Genomic DNA, 21,434 nt, shown 5'->3' with positions numbered 1-21,434 from the left:
AAGTTCTGTTTACGTCTTCATTCAGTGTTGCATCAGAAAAGTGCACCACTTTTCAGTTAAAGCAAAAGCTTTGGTGGTACAGTGACGTGAATTTCAGTTCTCCTTGACATCTGCTTCATTTAACTCGATGAACAAAATTTCTGGTAGGCTAAATAGTTGTAAACAATCAGGTATGTTTATAAAAAATATCAGCTAAAGGCACTAAAACACATTCTAAGTTTAGATTTAAGACACATTCAACAGTTTTTATCGGTGGGACATTTAAGTCAAATTTGCGCTACGAACTGAGAATTTTTACTTTGATATATGTAAATTTTTCCAGACTGTCAAAAAAAAAAATATATATTTATAATAAATGTGTTTTTACATATATCCAGGTTTGAATAATTAAAAAAAAAAAAAAATCATTTAAAATTTAATTCAGGGTATAAATGGTTAATAAAAAAATAAAAACGGTATTAGGATGTGGAGTACCATTTGAAACGGTGGTATTTCTGATATTATAGCCCTATTTCAACTCTTAAATGTGAATATTTGCATTTATATGAATTTATGAAGTCAAAACGATCATAAACATTTTTTTCATAAAAAAAAAAGTCTTAGGACCGGTTTTATATGTCCTTGAAGAATGAAGAATAAAAAAAAAAGAAACAAAAGAGAAAGCAATAAAAAGTAGAAGGAAAAAGTTGGTGAAAAATTCAACTTATACTTTTTCTTAGACAAAAAAAAATATTTTACGATTTTTTTTTTGGAATACAAATATTAAATGATGATTATGCAATTAATTATGTGAACACAAAATGAGGACGAGAAAAAAAGTAGTGTCCTCTGAGTCTTTGCTTATTCGATTCAGTCTAGACGTAGAAGCGGCCCTATCAGTTCTTGGGACTGATCCTTAGACTATTGTTCCTTGGAACTGTCAGTATACTTAAACTACTTAAAAAAGGTCAAGTGAAAGAAAGTTGAGTGACGTCATCAAGGACCGAACTTTATAAGGTTTTTTTTATTGATATACAGGATGGACTTGCAATATTCAGTTCTAAACAACGACGGACACACCTCCAGAAAAAGGCACCGGAAGAGTTTTAAATATCATACAACTCAAGGTTAATAAAAATAAAAGGTTATACCATAACGCATGTACGACTTATGTTTAACTTTCACCACGCTTTTTATTGACGTCATAGTGTATGTGTGATTGCTTGTTATCTCAAAATTGGTATGCCTTGCCCAGCAGTAGGTACGGTACTTCAAATTGAAAAACCGAGCGAGCCAGATTACATGATGGTCTATCATTGTATTTCTACTAACCTTGATAATGCTGTACGCCAGTGATTTGAAGTATTATTAAGAATTGTACCTTTTTATATTATATTCATTATATCAGAGTGGATAATGATTTGTTTGTTATTGCCAGGGGTGTGCGCAGGGGAGGTTTTTTTGTCTATAACTATGGATTTCAGAAATCTTTTGAGAAAAGTTCTAAATTTTTGACATTCATACGAAAAAAAAAATAGATTTGAAACATAATTTTTGCAAAAAAATTATTTTGTATCTTTTATATTCCCCGCCCCCCTAAAAAAATAAATATATATATATATATATAATCCTGCGGACGTCCCTGAATACTTATATATGTTTTTCCCCTGACATATCGAGCAAAAACACTCCCAAATCAAGGATCACTAGCACTTTTTTGATTGTATTTAAATTTTTGCTATTAATAAAATATGTATGATTTTAATCTTACATGTTTCATCAATCATCCTCTCAACTGAGAACGAGTGAAAGAGAGGCAAACATTAAATGATGTAGTAACGAAATACTCTAAAAGTTGTATTAATCAAATTACGATCCATACATATAAGATTATATTATATAAAGCTTCTTACTAATTTCTTTATAAAAACTTATTTGGGAGTAAAGAGGCATTCATGCAAATAACGAATAAATGTAGTTTCTTATGTGAATATTTTGGCAAGTAACCATAAAAATGTATGAACGTACATGTTTATATACTTTCAAGAAAAATCCAAGTATATGATTTATGTTCCCACACAATTACGAGGGAATCATTCAGCAGTATACACATTGGTCTGTGAAAAGTAGAGGAGACCGCAAAGGGTTGTTTGTCGTTAATGAAGGGACGATTAATCAGAATTGGGAATTGGAGAATAAGGTGTTTTTTTCTGGAATTGGAATATTGAATTGAAGAATCGGTTGTTCTTTCTGGAATTGGAATTGGATTCCAGAAAATAATATTTAATTTGCGATTCTTATTTGTTATTTTTTATTTGTCTATTAATTACTTTTCTATGTTAGGAAAAAACTAGCATCACCTTGTCTTCCACGGATTGCATCAAGGACATTCTGCCTTTTATACGAGTGTTGAAGAAACACTTTGTTGATTGATACCATTTTTTTAAACTTACCCAAACACTTCTGGCTAGCAATCAAAAAAGCAAAAGAACACATCCTAACGTGCATGCACTCAAAATTATTTGTTAAAGAATGGGTGCACGCTGTTCATACAACCCAATATTTCATAAACATATTTACATCAATTATTGGCCTCGTATTCAAAATTGTTACATGAGTTGAAATACCCATAAATTATAGTTGAAAGCCTTTATTTGATTTATGTGGCTTACATTGGCCCCAATTTGTTCTGTTTCAAATATAATTTATACATGTATCGTTCTTTTGTTGAAACGATCAATTATTTTGGTTTCTTTAATTGCAATCTGCAATAAACCCAAGGATTCACCAGAATAATTTTCTTTTAGTAGTAGAAGAATACAAATGTAATCCACACTCCATTTTGACTTTTTGGATTGCAACTACAAAAAAATTCTTCTATTATCATAGAATGTACCGGATATCGAACCTACTTACAGGACTTTATGGGTTTCTAAGTCATACCAACTCTGAGCAATATAACCAAAATCAAAAAAGTATTACAGACTATATGTAATACAATATTGGGTTATGATTAGAGATATGATAAATCTTCATTTTCTCAGATCCAGTTGGTTCCGATGTTTATATAAATTTCGAGTACCCAAACTTTCGAATCCAGATCTGAAACCAAAATTAGGCGGGTACTGGTCTCAAATTTCATGAGTTACTTTAGCCCAAGTTAGGATATAAATAAAATAGGATCCTGTTCAAGGTTGAATTTAAACTGTTTACTGTAGGCAAAAAATGGGGTCCCAGTGCTGGTTGATAGTGAGGGCCTTGGTGCTTGGATGAGAGACACTGCAGGCCTTCCCCTCGACATACATGCAAAATGTATAGTTGAGTTGATTGGCATCAGTGCTGTAGGGGGGCATGAGGTTTAAAAAAAGAGTTCCACAGAGCTCAAAAGACTCATTCAAAAGAATATTGCAATGGAGGAGATAGGAACTGCTGATGTCAAAAGTGGCCTTCCAAACCTCACAAGGCACTTTTCACCCACTTTTCACATGGCTCTCTGGAAAATCGAGCTTGAAACCACAAGATCTCATGTATGGGCCATCATGGACTTGAGGAGATTGACCTGGGATGTGTTTCTTTATCTCCTCCTGGTTCAGTTTGGCCTTATTGACAGGGCCTTTCTTCCTTTCAAACGTATTGGACTTTCTGACGGCGTAGACAGTGGTCCTGGAAAAACTCAACTGCTTGGAGTGCGCGAACAGAAATTCGACATTCACGTTCAGGTGTCATTTTCTCAAATTTATATAAGCTAGAGAGCTCAGGTTTGTTTTGAAACTAATTCTTTATGCTTGAATAAATCGAAATATGAAATAATTTTAATCCCTCAACCTTAATTAATTATTGAATTATTAGGTGTACATATTTAAATGTACCACCCGGTACTATGCCCGGCTACTTCAGAACTAGGTCAACCACCCATCCTATAGTATACCTATATCTGACAACTATTTTATCTATGAGAACCATTAAGCAAGTACTTCCTTCTTAATGCATCGAAAATATATCCAAATTGAATTAACTTGGAATTAAAGGTCCATGATGGATAAAGCTTTTCTTTTCATTGATATAAGGAAAAATACATCTGTCAGAAACAAGGGGGACATTATTTATGATTAAAAGACTTTTATTTCAAGTACGTTGAGAGTATAAAAGTTCTTATCTAAGAAATTATCAAAATAAAAGTTACGTTCATATACGTATAAGAAGATTAAATACAGGGACGTCTGGGGTGTTGGGCTGGAGGGTCCCCTCTTAAATTCAGGAATTTTGGTTTTTTTGGTTGTAAATTTTTTTGGTCAGCAAAAAAAGGCATTCAAAAAATATTTTTTCATAAACTTACGAATTTTTTTCGAAAATTATTAATTTTTTAGATTTTTTTTTTCCAAAGAAAATATCCGCGATTCCTCTTAAACAAGTTACAATTTGCATGCCTAACAGTATCATGTTTGAATACATCATGCATCATTTTAATAAAACAACTATTGATGAATGCAATATTTGCATTTTGAGCAATGATACATTTATTACGTATTTATAACTGTAGGCATTTCACTTAAAAATGTACCACCGAATGTATAAAATAATCTTATAACAAAAAACGTCAAAATTAAATTAATCAATCATAATGAAATATTCAATCAAGGCATTATTCCAATCACAAGTTTAATATATATTATTTATATAAACAATGCATTTCATTTTTTAGCTGCAACTTCAACAGCAGCGTAATTTGTACATGACATATCTCAACAAAAAAACAAGCTAGAATGATGGTTCTCAAAAATAGAGTTTGATTACTTTTGTATTCTTCGACGAATTATCGTTCATTTATATCAAGAAATTATTATTATGAACCCTATGGATTTATCACAAGTTGAACCTATAAATTAACCAAAATTGATCTTGACAATAAAAAAATAATAAATTTATTGAATTTATTTGCCATATCAAGGCCATTATTTGTCTCTTAAATCAAATTAAGATTCTAGAGTATAGCTAGAATTATTGATTATCTTAATTCCTCCCACAAATTTGAATACAAACATAGTAATTGACTCAAATATGTCTATGAATCATTGCTGTATGAAACTTATGTATTATATTGATTGGAGAGGTTCGATGTGAGGAAATTAGAACTGTATGTAATTATACAGGTTGCTTAACTTCTTTTTGAATTTTTAAATCGGTTAAGAAATGTTATCGCAGCGAGATTGAAGGCTTCTTCGTGCAGGTCACAGTCCAACAAAGGTGGTCAGGCTGACGGAACGGCTCGTAATACTATCTACAATGTTAGGAAGAGGCTCGACCATAACAAGACCATTGGATCGCCTGGATCTGGTTCCTGGAGGGTTACAAGCTCAATGTAGGCATGCACATCAACGTTTTCAAGGACAACCTCCTCCCCTTGGTCCAGGCAAATTTCCCAACGGCAACGTAGTTTTTCAGCAAGATGAGCCCCACTCATATTGCTAAAATTACTAAGACATAATTGCATCGCTTCTGGGACCAGAGAATGTGGCCACCATATAGTCCAGATGTCAATCCCTCGACTTTTATTTTTGGCGGCACATCACAAAGAGGGCCTGTCATCCGAACGTTCAAGCCATGAAGGCCTCTGTCGACCAAGAGTGGGCTTAATGGGCACGAACTTTATTTGCAATACTTGCAACTCTTATTGCAAGAGGCGTGTCGCCATCTGTGAGGCCAATGGCGTACGAATAGAAAAAATAAATTTGACATTGGCTATTTATCAGAACAACATAAATATAGATTTTTGTCAAATGTATAATTAAAGCTAGGCTAAATAAAATTTGAATTTTTGTGTTTTTTTATTTTTGTTGTTGACGTACAATGTACAAAACATCATTTTAAAATACAAACAGTTCAGAAACTAAACATTGAATCATTTTACATTTAATTAAAGTCCTCTAAGGATTTACTTTATGAAATAAAAAATGAAATTTCAGAGTGATTTTTCTAAAAAACTTTTGGACCATTTGATTTTACATTTTGATGTTGTCATAACATTTTGACAAGTTAAAATTAACAGAAGAACAACAATGCTATAATTTTTAATAGTATTTTGATTCTGTCGTGAAATATTATCTAATGATTTAACTCTAGGCTTAAAATAATAAATATATATTAAGGATGCGAACACAAAGTTTATACAAAGTTTTCGTATCCAAAGTCTTTTTAATTGTTTTGACTATCGAGCTATCAAAAAAGTGTTTAGAAAGGGCCTTGTGAGGGTGGATAGGCCACTTTTGACACCAGCAATGAAAAAAACACATCTCCTCCGTTATAAGACACTTTTTAAGACTTCTTTTCTTTTTGAAACTTTTGGTCCCTCTAGAGCCCTGATGCCAACTCCATCGACCATACATTCTGGGTGTATTTCGAGGGGTAGGGCTGCAGTGTACGTCATTCAAATACTGAGACCCTCAAAGGCGCTGTTAGACAGCACTACATCTACTACATCTGCAGAGGGTACGAGGCCTTTAAGTTTAATTTTTAAGTTCAATTGAATAACCCATAGTATTTTATAATATTACATTATTCCATGCTTCCCTCGTCTTAGAAAAAAAAACACACGGACTTTGCATTGAAAGCAAATTAATTAAATATTCATGCATAAAACTTGTATATATATATATATATATATTTGTCACGAATATTGTACAAAAATGTTTGATATAAGAGGAAGATAAAATAAAAATCATATTAAATACAACGATGATGATATGTGAACTAAGTTTTGTAGATATAGAAGAAAAAATAAAAGTTGATAACTATGAAGCTTAAATAAAATAGTATCATTGACGTATTTGATTTTCTTTATAATATAAATGTAAACAATGGGCTACTTCTATAAAGTATCTATTTGCTGGGTTGGGCAGAAAAACGTGGATTCGAGAGTAATTTGTTCGAATTTGTGGATTTATTCCAGAAAACAACATTTCTATAACGTTTGCAAAATAACCCATTTTTACATATTTATCAATCTTATCAACCATAGTTATGCAATAAAGTATGTTTGTAACTAAATTATGCAATCTTTTGTATAGAAAAACTATCCTGCTAAAACCTCTTATTGAAAAGTAATTTCAAGAGAAACAATAAAACAAAAAAAAACAACAACGGATATTAAAATACAATAAAAGTTTATTTTAATGAGTATATGGGCGGACAATGGGGACATCACCTATTCAAGCCTTTACCTACTTTAAATCTATACCATCATTATGAAACAGAAATAAAGCTTGTTGTATTGCTTTTATGAAAAAGGAAGTTATATGGCATGCCCTATGTGAAAGTTCTATTATCAAATTGTACAAATTACAATTAATTTGCCTCATAACGCTTTATTTAATTACATCATCAGTCATATTAATCCCCCACTATATACATATTAATTAAATCATTCATTTAATGTATTAATATAACTTATTTAGTATGCAGTTACAAGTACTATAAATGTGGGCATTTGAACTTAAAAATGTGCCACAGAATGAACAAAATAATCAATGATGAATAGTTTTTCATTCACAAACTCAAAAATTAGACGATTAATTTCGTCTACATAAAAACAATCTCGACAATCACTCAAGAAAAGAAGAAAATTAAATGTAATTTCTTTACCAAATATTCATTTGGGGAAAAAGTAATTTCATATTTCCCACCTCTATTTTTTTTAAACTGAATATATCTTGTTTATTATTGGTCAAATAGCATTATACGATAAAGCGTTGTAAAGGTGTAAGTGAATACTACAAACGACTTTCTGAGAGTATTGCCATAGAATAGTTCAGTCTTGAATTATTGTGCATTGACTATTGTGATCTCGAAGGAAGAAATTCGCCAAATTTTACATTTTTACTATTTGAAAAGGGAAAACGCGTCAAAAGCGATTTATGGTTTTCTTGTTCAATTCTGCCCTCTACTGTGAGCAGCACAACCGATTGAAGCGGCCAGATTTGGTGAATAGAAGACAACAAGACATCATTAAAACAACACCAGGCCGCACACTTCTTTTTACAAATTTGGCCTCAATAGGGGTCTTCTTTCTTCTTTTTTTTTAGCTAATAGGGTCAAATACTTCTACAAGAAGGCATTATGAAGTTGAACTCTAATAGGCAATATATTCTCGGACAGAACGGCGCACACTTGGGTTTAATTAGATAATTGTTACACTTCTTATGAAGTATTGATATAAAGCAAAAAATAGCAAATTAATTTTTCTGAAAAAAAAAATACATCAAAATTTATTCATTATTTTATTAAAAAATCTTGAAACGTAGCTCTCAAATGAGGCCTCCCTGACACTTTCAATGTGGAAGTTGCCATTGATATCGTACAATGTATACGGAACTGAAATAATGGTTAACGACGAACGAAGAAAAAAAATTTACCTAAACGCTTAGAAGCCTGGATATATGTGAAAGAAATATAATATTCAACGTATAATAAACAGAGTTCTTGAGATATATGTCGTAATTCTATGTTCAAATACATAAAGTCCTCTACTTCAAAGTTGCCTCAATGTTAAAAAACATACGCCCATACGTTGTTAGATATATTAAGCAATATGTTTAATCGTTAAACATTCTTACGTATATTTGAATCCATTGAAGAAAATCATAAATAAAATATTGACAACAAAAGAACTTTTGAAAAAGTTTTTCCTCTCCCTTTTTCTTCATACAAAAGAAAGTCGTTTTGTTATTTTGAGAAACAAATAACCAAAAAGTTTTTGAAAGAAACAATGTATATCGTGATTCATTTTAATTCTCTCAAATGATGAATTATGGTTATTAATTTATTTTTACACACAGATGTTTTAACAGACTGATTTTTCTAATGTTTACAAAATAATGTAATTGACCCAATAGAAAATACCTCCATGTCAGGTGATAAATCAAGGAGTTCTTTAGAACATTACCTGACCGAACTTTTAGCTACACATGCTCGTTGCTACACCTCATTCAATGTCACACTCATAACGATATATTTATAGAATGATCTTTTTTTGAATTTTTTCACACTTAAATTTTTTTTACACAAGAGAATAATATCTTTAATCCTTTCGACACAAACAAAATTTTTAAACACACAATTTAGAGTACAGAAAAATTATTACAAGATTGTGACTCTCATTTTTTAATAAGTACGCATAGTTACTCAATACTTAGATGTTCTCTCCCCAAGAATTTGATGACGAATAATAACAAGTTGATATTGTTTTTAATGTGACGTATTGAGAAAGGAAGTACTTTAGTCTCTAGAACACTACATGGCTGAGCTTTAACTTGTATCCAATTTCAAGTTACATCGTTATTTTATACTAATATGAAGCAGATTTTATTTTTATAATGACCAATTATTTTTTTCCTATTTTTAGAGTTAATATTTTTTGAAAAAGACAAAATTTGACCAATAAGAAGAACGTAATAGAATTATTTTGTCAGTTAATCTTTTTTTTTTTTTAGAGAGAGAAGACGATAACTTATTTTAATCATTTCGACAAGTATTAAATTTAAAAGAAAGGCACGGCTTTGAAAACAGAAATATATATGTTTCAAATTTTATCAAGAAATTAGCCTGCCTAGAATTTCCTTACATGCCGGGATTCCCTCTTTTTCTGTAACTCTAATTATATGTAATAAGTATTTAAATAATAATTATAAAACTTACTCGGGTTTATTTTGCACTTTCTTTGTTTCCGGGTTATGGTTGTATTTATTCATTCTCCAGACTTTCTTGATGTCCAACTCTGTCGTGTTCACAGAACCGGGAGGTGGACGATACACGTCCCAAAATGCTCTTTCTTGTGTGTCTAAAATCTTCCGCTCCTGCTTATCCCGTTTTTTGTCTACTTTACTTTGAGCCTCTGCTTGCATAAATATGTATTCCCATTTGCGACTGAACATTTTCTGCAATCGGGTCAAGTTTTCAGCTTCATAATCCGCCAGTTCAAGGCGTGTCTTGTTCTGCATTGTTCTCTTACAAAGATAAACTGCATAGTCTGTATTTTCGGGACTCCAACTTTTTGAAGGCCAATAATAAGGTGTCTGAAAAGAGGGGGATTTGACAGTTCATTAATTATCCAGAGGTTTTTTGTTTGTGTATATAATAAAGGAAAAATATTGGGAAAGAGTCCAAAAGGCTCAAATTAATCAAAAAAATACTTCAGAAAAAAAAAAACCCTAAACGAATCAAAAATTAATTATGAAACTCACTTCCTTCACTTGCAATGTGAAGTAAGGGAAGGGAAGTTTAACATAGTTAGAGTGTGACTAAAATGTATGGCTATCATTTATGTTTTTCTTCCATTTTATTTTTTTCCATTCTAGCTAAGAGTGAAGAAGATAAAAAAATTGCGTAAAACGTCAGACCGACTGATCAGTCCTAAGGAAATGTGTTAGTGTTGTATCGGTTCTTATTTGGGACGGAGCACAGCATTCCAGTCTGGTCTGGGACCACTCAAACCCACTTGTCGGTAATTCAAGAAGGTCAAATCGATCCCTTGGAAGTAATTGATGTTTTTTTTTCTTCATTATTCTGTTATATAATAGTATAAATTATTTAACTCTATAAAAATTTAATGTGTTCGTATTATATTAGATTACAATGAAACCAGGATACTTTTTGGAAGTTATGTAGAATGCTCATATATCCTAGTTAGGTTAATAAACCATGGATATTTTTGTAAAAAATTCAAGGACCGATACAATACTAACTGATGAATGGTGAAAAAGACCGGATCGAGTAGAAAAAGACTGAAATGGGGGAGAAAAAAACAAGACTGATTAGGGATACAGTCTCAGGACCGATCCAACTGGGACGTACATACATCTTGCATTCTTCTGATGAACTTTCTTTCTACTGATGACCGACACTCTGAAATGTTTTTTTTTTAATATCTCGGATTGTCTTCAATGACACTTGAGTAAAATTATGTACCACAAAATTATAAGTTTATGTGTTGTGATGTATGGAAATGATTACAGAGGCACATAAGCGTTCTTCCTCTCTGACAGAAAATGGCTACAGTTCCATATTATTATAAGTAAATGAAAATACATATTATTTATTGGATTCTAGAAAATTCACGTTCATTCCAACTTATTTTCCTTCTTAAATCACAAGCTGATTTGACTTGACCAACTAATATATTATGTAAAAATTAATAAATTAGGAATTTCCTTTTTCTTCTAATTTTTCTTGAAGATTGTGTTTGTGCTAATTTGAGTATTTTGTTACCAATACATAACATAAGGGGCTATGAAATTTCAAAGAAATAAAGAAAATTAATTTCAACTCACTTGAAAACGATAATAAGTACTAGAATCATTCCGCACTGTTAGAATATGATCATCAATAGGAAAGAAATATCCATGGGAGGCGATTCTATTAGCTAGTAAAAGAGCTTCATTTGAATCACTTAGTCTAAAATGTGTGGTAATCCAAGCAATTATATCCTGCCCAGTGAAGACAGAGGGTATCTTTGACATGAAGCTTTTCACCGTTCGAATGGGGATTCCATCCGTTTCGCACTGCATTTGAGAGACAATTTTTTCCATTTTTTCATAGACGAGAATATTTGGATTTTGATTCCTTCGCCAACCAGCATCTTCTTCACTTTCATTCTTCTCCTGAGGTCGACGTAGAGCATCTCCATTCCGTGATGATGGAGCAGAAGAAATAATGGGAGAGGTGGGTCCCGCGGCTGCTGCTCGTGTATTGAGCACTGTACTCGCTATTTGAGCGGATACACTCATAGCCGTGGACTCCCGACGACGGCGCCTTGCCCAATTCAGGTTTAGGCTTTTCTTTATTTTACTAAGAGCCGAAGAAGGTGCTCGGTCATTATTGTTCATTCTACGACAGGAGTTGAACTCAGGAACAGACTCATCAAAGATCTCTGTGTCTCAGGCTGTCTTTTTTTAAATAATTAATAATTATGATATATACAAATGAGTATTTATGATAAGAAAACATTGACGGGAAACGAATATCTATTTGGAAAATTCCTCATCACCAAAGTCACTCTCTTATTCTTAGGGAATCATTATAATTATAGATATGAATATTTACCTTTGAAAGGAGAAAGAAAATACACACAGAAACACAATTTGTGTAAAAATAAGAGGAAAAGACTGCCTATTACATGATTTCACAGGGGAAAATGAAACATTGTTACATTTCAAATAGCATCAGTGTAGATAAAATATCTTAATTATATTACAATTCATTTATATAATGTATTTTTAAAACAATTTGCACCAAAGATAGGCAATAATGCTTACTTCAGATGGAGAAATTAACACCACGACGATCTATTATATAAGAGACCAAAAAAAAGAGAATACGTAACAAAACGTTTTTTCTTTCCTAATTTATAAATTTAGTTTTTTTCTTTATACATATTCCTTCTTTACACATACATAATATTTGGGTAGATAACAGTTGTGGTAAGGAGTTATGCGAATGGGCTGTGATCCTCCTCAGGATTGGGTTGCCGTGAGCAAGATAAAAACAAAGATAAATATACAACTGTAGCCTCCTCTCAAAAATTAAATATTTTTACTTTTTACTAGAATATTTAATTTTTGAAATTTTCAAAAAACTTAATTTAAATTTTTGAAATTTTTAAAAAACTTAATTTAAATTTTGTTTCCAAAAACATTTTAAATTTTGTTTCCAAAACATTTTACTTTCTGTAAAAAGCTATGGATTTTATCAATTTTTCTCCAAAAATTTAATGTTTGAACTTTTTTTCGAAAAAAGTTTATGTTTGAAAGTTAATTTTTGAAATGATATAAAAAAAAAATAATAATTAAATTTTTGTAAATAGCTATAGATTTTTAATATTTTTCTATTACAAATTTAATATTAAAACTGAAACTTTTGGATTTTTTTCAAAGATTTATGTATGAAAGTTAATTTTTGAAATTATTTCTAGAAAAATTAAGTTAAATTTTCAATTTCTTTTCACTGTACAATTAAATTTTTGTAAATAACTATAGATTTTTCATATTTTTCTCCAAAAACTTAATATTTGACATTTAATATATGGAATTTATTTCAAAAAAATTTAACTTTTTGAAATTTTCAAAAAAATTTAAATCAAATTTTCAATTTTTTCTCCCAAAACAATTAATTTTTGTAAAAAATTTATATTTGTTTTTTTTTTTTTTTTAAGATATTTAATAAATGGGAATTTTCCAATTTGAAATTTAATTTTTTTTTCCAATTTTTTTCTTTTTTTTCAAAAAAATAAATTTTTCAATTTTTGTATTTTTGAAAATGTAATAAATGGGAATTTATCATCTAACTTTTTATTACTTTGTATAAGTTATTAAATTCTTTCCAACTATGAAATAATTGTTGGGAAGTGCTCCGTGATTACAAGAGCTAATTCTAATTTGACCAATCACCCTTCAAAATACTCATTCAGAGAGAGGATGCGGAGAATTTCACAGCTAACAACAAAGCACCCTATATGTTTTCGTATTAGCGAGGTAACGACGTGCTAAATCCCTACGTGCCATGTATTGTTTCACCCAACCTTTCTTCCGATAAGAATTAGGAAAAAAGTCCCAAAATCAATTTAGAAGTTAGTCAATTCATCGCAACTATGAAATGAATATTCCATTTCTTTTTCATTTTTGCCCCACAATAATATCCCACCTACAGATTAACTTTTAACTGAACTAGTTATTTTTTTAAACTGCAATATATTAACTTTAACTTAACTTTATTAAGTTCAAGTGAAAATCCGCAAAGACGTCGTTAAACGTGTTTCATTCAACATTAGCCTCCTCCAGTAATCATTATACGAAGCAAGCATCCCTTCCAATGCTTTTTCGACTCAAAGCAGAAGTTGGTGGGATTTTTAGTCTGTATTTACTTCTTGATAGTTCAATTTGAAGTGGAGAAAATCCCAGAGAGACAAACCTACTGAATAATTTTTATTATGTAGCCTTGATAAATCTCTCAATTGACTGGAACTTTAATAGTTATTTTCCAACATCAAAATAAACATTAAATTTACCAATGGTCAGTATGTTACTTCAATTACTCTAATGTTAATTAACTTTATCTTAATCACTATTAAATTTTAAAAAAAATCGAAATTAACTAGTCATTAAAGGATAAAATACTAATTAACTTTAACTTAACTAGCAAAAAAGATAAGTTAACTTGCCCATAACTGGTTCTGATGCTTTCCATGAACGTTGGGTCAGAATTGGCATGATCAAGCATGTCCAAAGAGGCAAAATATTCAGCTCTTTTGTAAAAAGCCTTGCAGCGACGATTCTCACGCCCAATTTTTTTGTAAGAATGGTACGAACTGAATAGAGAGAGATGCTAAGACAATATGATAACTCTATAAAGCTAGTATGACAATTTTTTTGTTCAATAAATTCGTTCATAGTAAAAATCGTGGAGCACTAGGGAGTTAGACTTACTTATCCAACTGTTGCAAGCAAACTGGTTCACAGATTGCCCTCAAACTTGGAATCATAATGAAAAACAGTGCTGTCGACTTACAAAAAAAAAGTGTTTAAATCAGTGTGGGCAATTTAAAATAACAATTCCCGGTACTTTTTTGAGAGAATACGTAATGTATATTTATTATGAATTTTAAAAAAATGCGCTCTAAACTTCAAATAACATACCAACATATATGCATTAAAAAATATGTTTAGATGATAAATCCATCCGTTATTTATGTCAAAAAATTGACCAATCAAAATAATATCTAGTTCAGAATTATATACACAATCATTTAACATATTTTTTAATCATAAAAAACTTTAACATAAGTATTATTAATCCTACATTGAATTTGGTGATTTTGTTTTAAGGGTAAAAAATGACTCTGAGCAATAATAGTCCCAAATTACTATAATCCCAGATATTTCAAGATTCAGATGACTGAGAGAAAAACGGAGATCCGTTTTGGATTTTACACTCATACATAAGTTCATTATTTTCTTCAATTCATTTGTACAAAACCCCCCTTTTTGATTGTTCCCATGTGTAATATAATTCAAGGAGTTGTACTATTCTGCCTCAACACAGCAGCACCACTCTCTGTTGCCTTATTTACAGACTAATATATGTAAACAAGGTTCATTACAGTTTTGGCAATGACAGAACCTCTGTTTGCATAGGATGATTTATTACAATGTTGTTTTTTTGTACCATAAGTCTCAAAGTATCAAAACCTTTTTTTCCCCCTTTTTGAAGAAATAATGTGTATACATTAGTATTGTCTCGATACTCATGTTTTTATAGCATTTTGATATGGGTATTTCTATACATTTTCAAATATATAGAGTAAAGAAAATAAGTATTTGATTCCTTGCCAATTTTGTAGGTTTGCCCACTGACACAGCCGTATGATAACAATAAAAGACATTATATGAACAAAAAAAAGGGATTTGGATGAAGACAAATACCGAGTTTACAACCCCTAGAATACGATTTCCACCGTTCATGGAGCTCGTAACTAGTGATGTGCTCCGAGCTGAAGTCTGCTGCTCGAGTATTTTCGAGTTTATAAAGGGGGAAAAATATTAAAAAAATTACGAGTTATACTCGGTTCTCGCTGGGGTGCCTGGTAATTTTGCTGTAAACTATTTCGCCTTGGGACATTTTCCTTCAGAAGATTTTGCCATAGGACATTTGGCCTTAAATCCATTTTGCCTCAAGGGTATTTCACCTTAATATATATAAATGATGTTTATACTTCGTAATTGCTTATTTTTGGTTAAAACTGATGGTCCCTTTGAATTTTCTAAATAAAAATATATAATATTTATTACTATAAAATGGATTAAATCTTTGTTTTCTGTTGGATTGCCTTGTTTCTCAAACCATGATTATTTTCTAGTATGAATAATCAATCATGTCTAATGATAATTACTAACGGAGAAGTGGTTAGAAATTCTTTACTTCGAATAGTTCCCGTGTTTATACTAAGTTTATTAGCTATTTTATCTCTGGTTCGAATTCATTACATTGTGTAATTTTCCAACAGAAAACAACCAGTTAAATGATTATTAATGAAAAAAAAAAACTTGATAAATATTAATTAAATATGACAAACTCAAAAAAGGAATATATGAAGTAAATTTTATTTATATTTTAATAAAGGGATCACTAAAGAAAAAGAAATAAAAACCTAAAGAGAGAAGAAAGTCGCTAATAAAAAGCTATTTTAAGAGAAAAATATATATTTGTGTAAAAATGAGCTTTTACATTATATATTTTTTTTCTTCCAACAGAGTTTACATACGTTGGTATATATATAATCAATTTCATCAGAAATGTAAATACTGCATTGGTAGGAAGGCCCAATAGGCCCACTTCTTAATGTTCCTTAATGCATTTGTATTAAACATGGGAAGAAAAGCCTCGGCTTAACCCTTCAATGCATGAATTTTAATATGTGGTTGACAAATTATAAATTTTTCAATTCTAATTAACTTCATAATTGATCCAATATGTTAATGAGAAAAATTTCAAGGAAAACACTCTTTTTTACATTCAAAATTCCTTCAAATATTAAATTTTATTGTAAGAAGTATAAAAAGATTTATAAAGTAAAATATTGTAAAGAAGGAATAGTTTATGATACCCCGGAAGTTTAGCTATAGCTTAAAGTCCATAACCAAAAAAAAAATGGGAACTTCTCTCTTTTTAAGACTGTTTTTATATTGATGTACTAGAATAATTATTTTTTACTCATCGAAAAAAGAGAAAACAAAAATTATTTTAAAGAGCTCACAACTGACGTATATATATATATTGAAAAGAAAAATTGTTAATTCATATAAAGTTTATAGAACTTTTGAAAAGCAAATCCATTCAAAATGTCTTGTAAAAAAAACCTTTGGCTAAGTTTCATTTAGAGATAGATAATAAAAGTATATATGACCCCATTTCTTTAAATGATTAGATATGAAAAGTTATCTTTGTATTTTTGAAAATCCAATTAAGTTACCTGAATACCCAAAAATAATTTAGAAAATATCTCCCACTGTTTTAACATTTGAGCAATATGGACTTTGACTTAATCCAAATCTTGTCTGTTCCATAAAAAATTATATATCTCAAATGTGGTATGAAGGTTTCTTGTGAAATTTCACATCCGTTACTATTTTTAAAATCTAGTAACACCCTTGTATATAATCTATAAAGTATCTAAACTTTGAAGGATCTTCATTAAATGTAAATTAATTAATTAGTTATTGGGCGTTCTATTTTTTAATGTTCATTTAATTTGTATGATTGATAATTTGCACTAATTAAATCAAGTAAACATTATAGTATATTATAATCACTCCATCTGACCTAAAAATTCTCTTCAAAATTCATATATATGATTTATGTTGTATTGGTCCATAATTCAGTCCTACATATCCCTTCTAAAACATGCAAAATAACCAACTAAAAAAAAATGGTAGTTTAATTTTTTTTAAATTCAATTTTGAAGAAATTTTTCTCTCTCCAATTGAGAAAAATATCTCTTATGGGAGATAACATTCTAAATACAGAAAATTCTAAAAACGTTTTCTTTTCAAAAACACTGTCTGATTATATGTTGTGGTATTTTTTGTAGAAGTATAGTTCGAATCAAGGTCAAAATGGTGGATATAATAATTATGTAATCCTTCATCCCCATTCATCCTATAAATTAATTGATATTAGTGTAGGTTTTCTTAGTGTTGCCCGAAACAATAAGAAATTAAAATTAATTAAGAGCTCTTCTGTTTTATATAAAACAAAAATCAAAAATTTTAAAAATTATTGAAAGTTTGATGAGTATTAGTATTCTAATATGTAGAGACTCTTTTTTCATGCGATGAGTAAGTTTTTTTTCTGGGTTAGACACCGAGCTTGCAGTCTCCCAGGCACTTCCCTGAACATAAAAGAAACCTCCTAATATCCCAAAATACACCCTGGCTCTCAGGTTGAACAAGTAAAGTACTGGCCCAAAATAAATTTTAAACTCTACCGCGGCTACGTTTCTAGGCACCAAGAAGCCCTTCTAATATTCTGTAATACACCCCAGTCCATGGGTTGTGCAGGGGAACTGCTAGGAACAAGTTCAGTTCAATTTCTTTGCCACCACTTCCCTGAGCATCAACAAATCCTCCTAATATCCAAAAATAAACCCCAACTCTCAGGTTGTACATGTGAAGTTCTGGCCCTAAATACAGTTTAAACTCTACCATTACCGTGTTTCTAGGCACCAAGGAATCCTTCTGATATGCTATAATACACTCCAGCTCATGGGATGTGCAGGATCATTAAGGAACCTCTTAATACCCCAAAACACATCCCCGTTTTCAAACTGTAGAGGTGAAGTACTAGGCCTCAAGTAAGTTTAAACTGAATCGCTGCCGTATTTCTAAGCACCTAATATGCAAGAATACCCCCCCCCCCTAATGGTTGTTATATGAGCTGCTGGTCCCTGAGGCAGGGTAAATTATTCTACCGCTGCTTCGCTAGGCATCGAAGAACCCTTCTAATATCCAAAATACAGCCTGGCCCTCAGGTTGTACACGTGAAGTGCTATTTTGCTATTGTAAGGCCACCATGGGCTTGAATGCAAAGATAAATGTCATTAAAATCGTTTCTGGAGCTTTAAGAAACTACATAAAAAATTTCAAGAAAAATAATTCATTGGTTTGGCTTGAATTACAAAAAAACAAACACACATTGACATTTGATATATAGAGAATGTACATTTTACGTACTTTGGCGTGATTTTTTTTTTTTTTTTGCTTCATTGTTTATTCTTTTTCTTAATTTGTGTAATGGTACTATGGTTCTAAATCCATGCTATAAGTCTAGTTTGTATCTTCAGATATAAGAAGAACCTTATTAGAAATTGTGATTAATTATAATATAATTTAGGGATAGCAGCTCCCACGAAACTCAAACTAACATTTGATGAGGTGTAGTAAAAATTAATGGTGTTTCAGTCCTTATTTATTTGGTCTAGTCCCGTCCAGTCTTAGAAGTGGTCCTTAAGAGTGTAGATCTTTTGTACTATCAATATATAACTAATTGCAAAATTAAAGTTAATTTAGTGACATCATAAAGGACCGAATTTAGTACTAAGACGAAGAGCTGAACTGGACTGGACCGACACTAAACTGTACTGCAGTCTTCAGTCCTTAATAAGGACCGATACAACACTAGTGATATATATCAAAATATGAATTCAACTTGGGCATTTTTACAATCTGAAAATTCATATGAGACAAGAGTTAATTTAATTTTTAAAGTTGACACAACATTTGAATATTACTAATTGAAAAAACGTTCACATTTCCTTGAGCTTTCTCTTTTGATAGTAATAATAACGAATCAATTTGTATAAGTATAAAAACATCATTGTCTTTAATTCTAATTAATAATGATAAAGTAATCAGCTCATAAGGCCAAAGAAAAAAAAGCAAACAAATTGAAAGCTAATGGATCATAATTGAACCCTTTTACCTTTAGTAAATAACTTTTTTTCTACCTTTTGTTTGTAGTACAACTTTTTTTTTTTTGATTAAAATAGAGCACAAAGCAAGGATTCAATTGATTTGATCAGTTCAAACAACTGCACATAAGATTGTATTTAGGCAGCAGTCATATCTTTCATGTGTGTAAATGATATTTATTTCTAAAAACTTTGCAAATTATTATCTTCAAACCTCAAGTGATATCAAATGTTTCTTGTGTGGGGAAGAGAAAATGCAGAGTTTGTAATTTACATGCTTCCTTTATATAATTTATTTAGTCAATTTCACTCCTTTAAACTAAAAGTATAATGAAGGAAAGAGGTTTCATATATATCAATCAAGAAATTTTTTCTTATCTCTAATTCGTCCAAAATTATGTATATGCGCTATTTTCCTCTTTTGCGCAGTTCATTTTTATCACGTCTTTGACTAAGATTCATCTAATGTAATTTAAGACAAGTCAACGTTTTGGACAGGGCTATGTATTTTTCTTTAAAGTAAACCAGAAGAATAAACTATTAATTAAAACCATAGTTAATGGTATCTTAATCATGATGATGCGTTTTAAAATTTAGAAAAGTTGCTTTAAAACAAAAAATACAAACCTAATCATCTACAACGGGTATTTATATTCTATATATTTTGATCGAGGTTACTTGAATCCTGAACTTAATTCATATACGTAGTTTTTGTTTACTTTTTATTTCAAACATCTTGTCTCCTCTTTCCTTCTTAATCTCTACAATGTAAACAAGGCACATTTACACACTGAGTTATTCATAGTGTTCTGGCATTCCTTACTTATTCGGTCCGTTCCTGTCTTAGGATCGCTCCTATCAGTACTTGGGACCGGTTCTTAAAACTGTCGGTCCTTTGGACTATCAGTACTAGAAATGATTCTAAAAAAAAGACGAAATATTGAGGGACGTCATCTAGAACCGAACTTTATAGTTTTATAAAACTGATGTAATATTATATTATAACTAGAGCGTACCTGTGTTATTTTATATTGTATTTCGAGTAATTTTATCATTGCTTTAAATTACTTCAGAATTTTGTAAGACTTGTGGATAGAAAACATTTGAAGTTCCCTTGGGCTATTACATATAATTAGAAAAATTTAGAAATATGTTCCTCTTTCAAACATAATGAAGATCCATACTAAGACAAACTCATCAATCCACTTCCTAATTCTCTTTTTTAATTCGTATTCAAAATAAATGTTCTTTCTTTTCTCGGTTAAAACAACAATTGGCTTTTTGGTGCATTTTCCAAATTATAATCTATACCTTAAAAAAACTTTGAGACACGTGGAATCGATCTTGTTTTATGAAGAAAATTTATTTTTGCCAAAATAACATACTTGCTCTCCAAAGCTCTTGAATTTGACCTGATCAGAATAAAGCATTGCCTTAGGTATGTGACTCAGAATTCTGAACAACTCCGTTTTTGAAATAAATAAAATATACGTTTATATTAGGGGACATGTTATATTATAGTTCTATGTCCGCTGATAGAAAGTATAGGGTATTTATTTCAAAAACATAGAGAGATATTCTGAGTGATGTACCTAAAGCGCCACGTTTCATTCTGATCTGACGAGATTCCTGAGCTCTGGAGGGCAAGTTTGTTTTTTCATTAATGAATTGATTTTTTTTCATTCCCCATGTCTCGAAGTAATTTTTTTTCTATGGGTTGTCCATGGAAAATACACTGAAATAACTAAAAATCCAAAAAAGCGAATTATTGTACATACAGAAAAGGGGAGACCGTATATTTAATATGAATTACAAAAGGGATTAGGAAATGGATTAGCGAGATAATCTTAGTAAGTATCTTCGTTATGGTTCAAGGAGGAACTTATTTTTAATTATTATGTTGTCAATCGACAATTTTACTAAATTATGGAGTTATTTAAAATAT

At 30.6% G+C, this 21,434-nt stretch overlaps 1 protein-coding gene across 8 annotated transcripts in view; it reads right to left on the bottom strand.

The window, feature by feature from the left end:
• RSG7 (Regulator of G-protein signaling 7) overlaps positions 1-21,434 on the bottom strand; it is a 57,644-nt gene that overhangs the window by 31,873 nt on the left and 4,337 nt on the right. For 3 of the 8 annotated variants that reach the window (XM_071890189.1, XM_040717012.2, XM_071890190.1), the window contains exons 2-3: positions 11,301-11,915; positions 9,670-10,046 (exon numbers count right to left, since the gene is read on the bottom strand). In XM_071890189.1, coding sequence (XP_071746290.1) covers positions 9,670-10,046; positions 11,301-11,855 — 932 coding nt within the window. In that variant the 5' untranslated portion in view covers positions 11,856-11,915. Of the gene's footprint in view, positions 1-9,669; positions 10,047-11,300; positions 12,877-13,132; positions 14,901-21,434 lie in introns of those variants that run through there. The other 5 variants (XM_071890191.1, XM_071890193.1, XM_040717013.2 and 2 more) reach the window with 3 other exon arrangements.

Source organism: Lepeophtheirus salmonis, chromosome 7, assembly GCF_016086655.4.
Source record: "Lepeophtheirus salmonis chromosome 7, UVic_Lsal_1.4, whole genome shotgun sequence".
Taxonomy (NCBI): domain Eukaryota; kingdom Metazoa; phylum Arthropoda; class Copepoda; order Siphonostomatoida; family Caligidae; genus Lepeophtheirus; species Lepeophtheirus salmonis.
The sequence above is the reverse complement of the archived record's forward strand: the minus strand, read 5'-3'. Positions and strand labels throughout refer to the sequence as shown.